This window comes from Chinchilla lanigera, unplaced genomic scaffold, assembly GCF_000276665.1.
Source record: "Chinchilla lanigera isolate Chin_1 unplaced genomic scaffold, ChiLan1.0 scaffold00112, whole genome shotgun sequence".
In the NCBI taxonomy this organism is placed as follows: Eukaryota; Metazoa; Chordata; class Mammalia; order Rodentia; family Chinchillidae; genus Chinchilla; species Chinchilla lanigera.
This window is the reverse complement of record NW_004955513.1, coordinates 2469712-2479572: the sequence shown is the minus strand read 5'-3', so window position 1 is coordinate 2479572 and position 9861 is coordinate 2469712. Positions and strand designations below refer to the sequence as shown.

General features: G+C 53.3%; 1 protein-coding gene across 1 annotated transcript; it reads right to left on the bottom strand.

Annotated features, from left to right (window-relative positions):
• Positions 1–1914: 1914 nt before the first annotated feature.
• On the bottom strand, positions 1915–7109 carry LOC106147041 (lipocalin-1-like). The gene is made up of 6 exons (XM_013506589.1): positions 6984–7109; positions 5817–5950; positions 4445–4515; positions 4258–4365; positions 2231–2332; positions 1915–2096 (listed from the first exon to the last, which is right to left on the bottom strand). The coding sequence occupies exons 1-6, from the start codon at positions 7080–7082 to the stop codon at positions 2068–2070; spliced, it is 543 nt and encodes a 180-aa protein (XP_013362043.1). The 5' UTR covers positions 7083–7109; the 3' UTR covers positions 1915–2067.
• Positions 7110–9861: the final 2752 nt, after the last annotated feature.

The following is a 9861-nucleotide window of genomic DNA, read 5'->3' as shown; positions in this document are numbered from 1 at the left end:
CAGATTTGAAAGCCAGTGTTTAACACAAGGAATTATTAACCAGAAACAGGGCAAAGCCTGCTCAAGCGCAAACAGAACTCTAAAGAACACAGAGATAAGACAAGTCTGAGCAGGGTTGAGGGGGTGAGTTCGCGGGAGGAACTAACATGGGAGGGGTCCAGCCGCCTGGAGAAGGTGTGGCTGGGCCTATGGAGCAGCACAGAGGTGTGCGGAGGTCGGGGCTGGTGGGCAGGAGACCTGCAGAGTCCTCTGCAAAGCTGTCCGCCAGGTGGCGCCCTTACTGTGATGAGCTCCACAGGCGTCCCGCTTGCCGGTCAAGTACTGCAAGCCAGAGAGAGGAAGACCCGGGAATCTACAGGGAAGCCCCTTCTCTCAGTGCCCGCAGCGCCCTCTACTGACAATGCCTGACACTGTACCAGCTGCAAAGGAGAAATGTTGCCCAGAGGGTCCAGCGCTGGGGAATCTTATCTTTTCTGTGACCACAGGAGGGTGACTCCCTTGAGACAGGCAAGCCCTGACCTCACTCACTTCAGTCATAGGATGATCTAAATTGGGCTCCTCCCTACAAACAGCCTCCTTCCAGTGTTCTGTGTTCATCCACGGGCTAGGACTGCCCACCACCTAGGGACTTCATTGTCCTGGGATGGCCAGGGCATCAAGAAGATTTCCTGCCAAGAGCCGTGTGCCTGAAAGAACCTCAAAGCCCACTGACATAAACCAACCAACCCTCAGGACACAGACAACACCGGAGTCTCATTTGGACACAAACCCCGAAAAATGAGCCTCCTAGGACCCTAACCACCTCCCCCACACACACATGGCTCCATATTCCAAAGGCTTCACAAGAAAAGGTTCTACCACCCTCCACCCTCAGTGGCAAAGGACAGAAACAGAATTCCTAGCACGGGTTCACCCTACGGTCACAGATGCCTATTTACCCTGCCACAGCCCTCCATGAGGGACAGCAGCAGAGGAAAATGCAGTGGAAACAGAAGACTCTGGGGGTCTGTGACCAGCCAGCAGGACACACACCCAGCCTGGTCCATGGAGATGCTCTTCCTGTGTGGAGGCTGCGTCCTCTGGGTCCCCACCCCTCCTCTCCTCTCCTCACACAAGCACATTCCCTGTGGCTTCCTCGCCAGGGATCCCTCTGTACACAGGGCTGGGAACCAGAGAAGCCACCTTTAAACCGCTCCAGTCTCTGATCAAGCAGGCCGGCCCCTCAGGAGCCCCGTCCACACTCACACCCACCCTGTCCTGAGTGAATCAAGCAGAGCCTCCTGCTTCCCTGAGATTTGGGTAGGTGGTCTCAGAAGGGGATGTGGGGATCTTCATGTAAATAACCAGCCACAGGAAGGACTGTACAGAAGGATTGGACGTCACGTGTTGGGACACTTACTCTGGACAGGCAAGTTCTCGTCCCTTTGAATCCGAGCTCAGTTCTGGGTATTTTTGTTTTCTTCTTTTCTGTACTTTTCATGCTCTGACATCGGGGTCTCACTGCCCTGCAGGGCAGGGCCTCCCAGGTGAGCTAATTCCTAAACATAATACAGGCCTCACCTGCAACCCCACCTTTCACCTGCAGAGACCCCAGGTCCCACCTTTTCTGTGGGCCCACAAACCTAGGCCATGACCCAGGTAGCTGGCCTCTGGGACCACCCAGGTGGTCACACCTCTGGAATTACCCACACTCTGACTCTAAGGCTGCCGTGCCGTGACCCGCCCTCCCCTTTCCACCCCTCACAAACACCAGTACAGACTGAGCCACATGCGCTCCCCCTGCCGCACGGCAGCCACCTGCGTGCAGGGAGCTGTGAGTGTGACGCAGACTCCCTGCTCCATGATCGCTGAGGTCACAGATGAGCGCTTCTCATGTCTGGGTGAGACAAAGCCCCTGTCACTCACATGCCCAAGGGACATCAAGCAGCTTTATTGATGGAATAGGCTTGGGGAGGGGTGGGTGCTGGGCTCTGGTTTCTCTTGCAGGAAGAGTTCTGCTTGCAGCTGGTGGAGGGCAGCATGGTCCACAAATCCTCCTTCCCGGGCAGTCTCTGCAGTTCTGTCTCCTTACACCTCTCTGTGGTATTCACAGGGCTCTGTAGCCCCAGAAAAATATCATGTATGTGGAGGAGTGTTTATGCGTCCCTATAGGACACTAGGAATCACACGCCAGAAATACATCCTCCAGCAAGTGGAAGTCATGAGTGAAAGGGAAATCCCTTCTCCTTACCAAGCTCAGGAGGGTCAATGATCTCGGTTTTGTGGTGCCCTTTCCACTCCACATACTCCTCAAAGGTCCTTAGCACATCTGGGCTTTCATCCAAGGTGCTCCCTGCAGGCCAGTTGGTTTAAGGTAGCGGTTTTGAGGCAGAGTCCACAGGCCACTTAGGGTTGGAGGGTGCCGGGTTGGTTGCCCTCTTTCTAGGCCCAACACTGCTGTGTCTATCCAGGCCTTCAGGTACTGAGCGGACTCAAGCCTGCTGCCCCAGGAACACCTAAGAAGTGAGCCTGCCCAGCCCAAACCTGAGAAGGAGCCAGCCGGCTGAGAGCCTCTCTCAGGAATCGTGTTTGCCCTTTGCGTGGGGTGCGAGTCATAGGACTGGAGTGAGTTCCTGTGACGGCGACAACATCCCCTGCCCCTCCCGTGGCTCCCTCTCTGAAGGCTCCACAGGAAGTGCTTCCCACCTACTCTGATCCCAGGGAGCTGAGGACAGATGTACAGTTTCCTACACAGGTGTGTCCTGGGCTCAGGGACACCTCCCTCTGCCACCCCCAAAGGACAGCCGTGAGTGTAACAGCTGGAAAAGCAAAGTGAAAAGGACTCACATATCAGTGCCAATCCCCTACCCTCCATCCTCTCCTAAGCAGAACCCGATCTCCCAGTCTGGCCCCATTAGTGTGTGTCCCCAGCTCCGCAAAAAGACTCGTCCTACCTGGATGGCTCCCCTGAGTAAGGTCCCCAAGTAAAAGAGAAAGAGGGGCTTCTCCCAGTTCCCCTCAGAGTCTCTGGTTCCAGCCTCACCCTGTAGGGACCTCAAAGGCTACACCTGGAACCCCTCCTGAACTGCAACCTGCACATCACCCCAGAACTGTCCATGGCAAGTTGCACAGCAGTGAGGCACGCTGCCTTCCTGGCCAGCTTCCCCGGTTCCCTCTGCTGGGAGCCATTCCTGGGATTTCTGATTCCCAGTAGGAGACGGCCTACTGGGAATGTAACTTGTAAGTTCTTGGCCTCTCTCATCCTCAGCTCAAATTCTGCAGAGGGCAGTCTGTGCCCTGTGAACCGACCCTGTTCAGAATGGAGGTTTGTCCTCCCAGGTCAAACAGGGATAACCTGAAGGATAGGATGGACAGGAGAAGTTGAATTACAAAAAAAAAGGGTTAGGAAGTGACCCAGGGACACTGGCGAGAGTCTGAGCAGCACCAAGGACCCCTGAGGTCCATAGTCATGACCTGAAGGTACCAGTGAGCAGGTAGTGAAGATCCTGTCCATGTTGCCCTACTCCACCCTGATCCCCCACTCAGGTGAGCCCTGGGAACTTGTGGGACCAAACCCTCCCAGAGAGCTAAGGAGAGGGGTGGTAGATGGTGGCAGCACATGGAGGGTGGAAGGAGGTGGTCAGTGTCAGGAGAGACCCTGAGGGGAGGCTCCATACCAGGAAGAAGAAGCACAAGAGAGCTCTGGCATAGGCAAGAAAGGGTGGTGACAACCAAAAGTCTCAGGGATCAGGGGAGGCTCTGACAGGTTCGCGGTGGTGCCAGTTTAAGCTCAGGGGCTCCACATGGGCACAGCTGACCTTGGGGGCAGGGTACTCTCTGTGGTCAGTGTCCTGGGTGGAGCAGGTGTGAGTGGTGCTCTGGTCTCGGCCGTCTAGGTGACGGGACCTCCCCCCACCATCATGACATTAACACATGTCTCCAGATGTTGCCCGATGTCCCAGGGGCAGAGAAGCTCCACTATGTCCCCTGATCAGAGCTTGTTCACACCAATGGCTGACTGTGGACAGAGTCGGGGCCAAGGCCAGGTGGGTCATGATGGACATGGGCCTCGGGTACCAGGGTTGGTATCAGAAAGCTCACAATGAGACAGGCCAAGGGCTTACAACTTCTACTTTTACTAAGATCCAGGAATCCCAGGGATGGCTCCAAGAGTGGGAACTGCAAGCACCTGGGCAGGAAGGAGGTGCACCCTGTTTTTGCCTGATGTCTCAGGGATCCATGACTAGCTTCCAAAACCAAGAAAGGGCTGGAACGCACCTATGAGCTCCATGCTCTCGTAGTAAACATAGGCTGTCGTACCCTTGTAGAAGGAGATGGCATATTCCTTCCCTGGCAGGAAGTGGATGGAGATGAAATACCCTTTTGCTGCAGGAGAAAGGAAGCTTGTAATCATCAAATCTCTTTCTATGGGCTCTACTGAAAGAATTCACATCTAGCCACTTACCGGAGTAGAAGGCACCAGGGATAATGAACTCATCCATGTGCATGTCAAAAGGAAGGCACACACTTCTAAACCTAAAACATAAGATCCAAACATGATTCTTCCACCTAGACATTTGCTCAACATTCCCTGCTCCTTCCCACAGAATACCCAGAGTGAGCTCTGACTCCTCCATCCTCCTGAAGCATGATACCTCAAAGTTAGCTCTGCACCCAGAGTCCCCAGAACATTGACCTTCGGGTGCCCAAGGATGCCCAGAATGGCTTCAGTGGTACCTTCTATAGTACCCAAGGCACCCAGCAGGAGCACCAGCCCAAGAAAGACCTCACATAGCCCGGACTGGGATCTCTGAACCATCCAGTCTCCTATCATGTTCCTGTTGATAAGGCCCATTACTTCCTGGCCAGTATTTCTTTATAACAGCTGACCATAGCCCCCAGAGCATGACTTGCCATGAACCCTCTGTCTTGGTTACTTTTCTCTTGTTGCTGGGACAAAATACCTGATGCCCAAAATGAAGGAAGGAAAGGTTTATTTCGCTTACAGTTTGTGGAGGTTTCAGTCCATACTTGGCAGGTTACAAGGCAGAGTGGCACATGGCAGAGGGCTACAGCTTATGGTGGCAGAACACAGCAAACCAACAAGCACACACAAGGGAGGAATGGCCTCAAGCAGCCTCTTCCTCTCCCTTACATATGCAAACTATCTACCCCAAGATGGGTGTAGCTCTCACATCCATAATCAATCAAACTCTAAAAGCCTGCCCCATGACCACATGAGGCTTTGAGGGGACACCCAGACACAAACCATAACACCCTCCATCCCGGCCCGGTGTGCTCCAGGTGGAACCAGCAGGGGAGACATTGGGCATTTACAGAGAATGACAGTCCACACTGTGAGTTCAAGGCAGCCTGGCACCCTGTCCACCTCAGGTAATTTCCCATCAAGGAGGCCAGGTCCTCCCCTGGGTCCCCACTGTTTCTCTAAAAGGTCTCCAGGATGATAGTCCTGCCTTTACTGACCTGGAACCTAGAACAAAACCCTGAAGGATCTGGATGCTCCGTCTCTGCATGAAATGAACACAGAAGTGGGCTTCTTCAGGACCGAGCAGTGCTGCGCTACAAAGCTGGGGTCACGGTGAGCCCCACAGAATGCAGCCAGTGTGTGCCCTGGCCTCCCATGCTAAGCTCGGTGTCAGCGTGAACGTCACTTCCCTTGTCATGGAGGTCACCAGGCACATTGCAGAGATGACAGGAAAGTGTACCATATTCGGTTAGGGTGACCAGCTGTGACAGGGGTGGTGTGGGAGATGAGAAACGGGGCTGGAGGGCCAGGAACCGGGCATGGAGTTAGGGTCTGCATGCAGAGTACTAACCTGAAGTTCATCCTTAACTTAAATGTTGTGTCTTTGTTTCTGATGAACCTGAGGGGAGGCAGCGGTTGGGTCTGTGTTTTTGCGGGCATAGGTAGGTCTCCCGCCCAGCGTATTATGTGCCAGGTTCCTAAAAGCTGGAGAGAAGAAGTCATCCCTGAGCAGGCTGTGAGAGGCAGGGGGAATTCAGAAGGAGGAGATGCAGGCTGGAGCCAAAAAGGGAGCAGCAGAACGATGAGAGCCTCGTTGAGAGACTCAGTGGAGGGTGGGGAAGCCTGGGACCCTCAAGGAGAGAGAGGGACCTGAGGCACAGCATAGCACTGCTGCAGGGAGCTAAGCCAGGCAGGCCAGGGCGGGAGCCCTCCTGGGTTACACACCTGCTGTGAGGATCTCTGACAGGGGCCCTTCACACACCTCCAACAAAGAGCTGAGAAAAGGCAGCAAAAGGCCAGCCTGAACTCCTATGTCTAGGAGGATGAGACAGGAAGACAAGACCAGGGTTAGAGTGGACAAGGAGATTAACCAATAATGTGTGGCTGGCAAACTGCACCAGTGGAGCACTGTCTCATCCAGTGACCACAGTTGTCACCACTAGGCCCAGCTTACTGGAGGAGGACCTCAAAGACAAGGGGCACTGTGACCAGGTACTTTATCCATCGGTGAAGGGCCTGAGTTGCTGTCTCATCACCTCCAATGTCTGAAACCTTGTGATAAAACACAGCACAGTGTCTTGAAGTCAAAGGTTCTCAGACAATTCATGGCCTTATTTACATCAAGAATGAGGGATTCTCTGTGAAATGAAAATCCTGCATACAATCTGTCTGCTGAAAAGAAAGAAGATTCTGAGCGGCTCAGAGCCAACAGAGCGGGGGAAGCATGCACTTGGGCAGCAAGGCCAGAAGACCCAGGCCAGGGACATTCTGGGGAGGCCTCCCTAAGATGCCACTCAGAAGCTGGGCACCTCCCACACAGAGGGCAGAAAGACTCCCTGCTCTCTTCGGGTCTCTCATCACCCCCTCTTCTGCTGGGCAGAAGTTACCAAGGACTAAGAAAAAGCAACCCGCTGATGTCCAGCTAGAGCTCCCATCCAAAGACCTGAGAACCTCATGTAGCCCAGGAGCTGACCGAGGAAACCCGGGTCCCAGCCTCACCCTGCCCTGGGGCCGTTACCTCCTCAGCACCAGCAGGAGTCATCAGAGGCCTCTTGGCTCCCTGGACAGACAGCAGGCTCAGGCCCATGGCCAGCAGGAGCAACAGCAGGGTCCCCATATCCACAGAAAGCTCCTGGTCTCCCACTGCTGCTTATCACACACTGCTGACCTGGAGGCAGGACCTGCCCACCCTCGCCTGCAGACTCCCCCAACTTGCACTGTGGGGCTGGTTGCATTGTTTGGTTTGGACTCCCTGAATGGATGGTGCTCATTTGTGTAATTGGCCATCCTGAGGGCCTTTTGACTTGCTCTGAGCCTGCCTTGTCCACAGCAGAATGTTATCAGAGTGGGAAGTACCCACTTTGGAATTTAGAGCCAGAAGGAGGACAACACGGGCTCCTTGTGCTCTGCTCCTCCCACTCCAGGAACCTGGGCCAACCTTGCTCCTGATACACAGTACTCTGAACGGTGTCACTGTCCTAAGCACAGGCCCCTATTTCTACCAAAAGTGAAGTCGCTGCCCCTCCACATTCATTCTGGACCTTCAAATTCCAACACAGTGTCTGGGCCTGCTCCAGACAGCTCCACAAGGTGCCCCAGCCCTGAGCCCCTGCACCGTGAGTCATCATGTTTTCCTGCAGCACCCCAGCTCCTGCACCCTGTCTTCACACCTGTCTCCACATTGAAGCCAGAAGATGGAGGAGGTTAGGTAGACAGCGCAGAGGTCCTGAAAGGTAACCTGAAGTCAACTAAAAGTCAGGGCTTAGGTGAGTTGGCAAAAAAGGGCCCAAATAATTAACTTAAGCAAACTGACTATCAGGCCCTAATGGAATGCAAGGGAGAAAGAACAGTTCCCTAAACCCACAGGAGAAGCCCTGGAGGACGTCAAATGCAAATGGAGAAGCCTACAGTCTGGACATCACAGACCTACCTCAGCCAGGAGGATCCCTGCCTCCCATCCTGTTCCCTTGTACCAAAATCTATAAAAAGGCAGTGGACTTCAGCATCTACAGTGTCCACCTTCCAGAACCCCTCCCAACAAGCCTTTCCTTTTATTCTTTCTGTTACGCATACGCTGGCTCATTCCCCATTGTTTGCTGCCTGCTGTTTTGTCAGCTTTGATCTTCATTGCTCCAAAACAGGGACCCAGGTCACAGCACAGGAGGGAGATGGTTACCGCCTGAGGATCCTGGGGATCTAGCTGGCTGTCCATACTCTCAGTCCCGCCCCCATGACTCTGCTGGCTTGGTCCAAGTCCCCTTCCTTCCAAGTGCAGGCTGGAGGGCTGAACAACAAGCCAGTGACTCAAGTCCTGATTGCTCTTGGTCCCACTCTCCCTTGTCCTCCCCTCTGCTACCAGAGCATGGGCCACCGTGCAGCTGCAGCATCTCTCTCTGTGCAGGTGTGTATGCGTGTGTGCACGTGTGGACCTGTGTGTATGTGTGCTCTCGTGTCTGTGTCTGTGTGTGAGCATGGAGATGCCTGTATGTACATGCCTGTGTCTCTGGATCTGTTCCTCAGTGGATGAATTTGCGCCTTTTGGTTTCTGTGTACATGCGTCTGTGTCTATGTGTTCATGAGTGCATGTAGATATACATATATATGTGTGTTCATGTCTGTATTCATGTGTGTACAAATGTGTGTCACTGAGTGTGCACATGTGTTGCTGTGTAGGTCTCTGCTACATGTCTTTCTGCAAGTGTGTTTACTAGGGGCTGCCACATGGTCATCCTGGCAGAAAAGCTGAGGGCATTATGGTGACCTGGCAAGAAGAGAGCTGCCTGAGCCACTGCTTATTCCCACTCCAGTTATCTAAGGTGCTGTCTCCTGAGCATCTCCAGAGTGACCGAAAGCCCTTTCTAGCCTGTCTGAAGCTGACCTAATTTTCTACACAGGACAAAGCTATCAGCTTCCTGAGGAGCTAATAATGCAGTGAGGACCAATGTGGACCGGAATCAACACCCTAGATGTGCCTGAGCCAGTCCAAGCCCTAAGCATATACCAGCCCTGTCCTGCTTACCTCTGTCTATGGGAGAGTCTAGTGTGACAGTGGGTGTGGAGAGGTGGCTGTCAACTCTAAAAGGCTGAGTATTTGTCACCACACTGTCTGGCACAGAACAATCACACAAGAGGAGAGACACAAGAGGCAAAGTTAGGTGGAGGTGTTGGGGCCACACCCCAGGTCATGCAGTGGCTTTGTTAGAAAACTCCTCAGGTCAGAATCCCCCACTCCTGCAGAATCCAGGAAGAGGAGTAGGTAGCCTGGGGGCCTGGAGTCAAGTGGAAATAAAATAGTTCACGGGGCGGGGACACACAACGAAGATGAATCTTTCAGTGTTGTGAGCAAACCTTATATACCAGATGTAGGGGTAACTCTGGGAGAATGATAAGAGGGAATCATGCTCAGGGTTACACCAGATGGAGCTACCTCCAAGTCAGGCACATTTACAGGTCCTCAACTTGTACATCCTTTAAACCAAAGGATCCCCTTCTGATCTGCCCTAAGGTTTGGGGATATACCCAAACCTTATATACCCAAAAGAAAGCTCACTATCTATACTATAAATCAAAACTCTGATAAATTTTTGTTCTCCTTCCCTTCATCTTTCTCTCTGGAAAAAACTGCTCCAGCTCTCCACAATGTTCTCTCATGATCTGGGGATGCCATCCACAGGATGGAGGACAAAAGAACAAGAGTGCTTTCCACTGCTTGCTCCATCCCTGGAGGGCCAAGTCCAAAGCAGTGATGGTTGCAGCGCCTGGGAAAGTCCTCTCTTCAAGAGGTAGTAAAGGTATCAGCTAGTGGCAAAGGTTCTGCCTGGCCCTAGGTATGGAGGGCAGGAGGAGTGATGGGACTGGAGGAATGCCAGGCACAGGAAAACGTGCCCTTATAGATT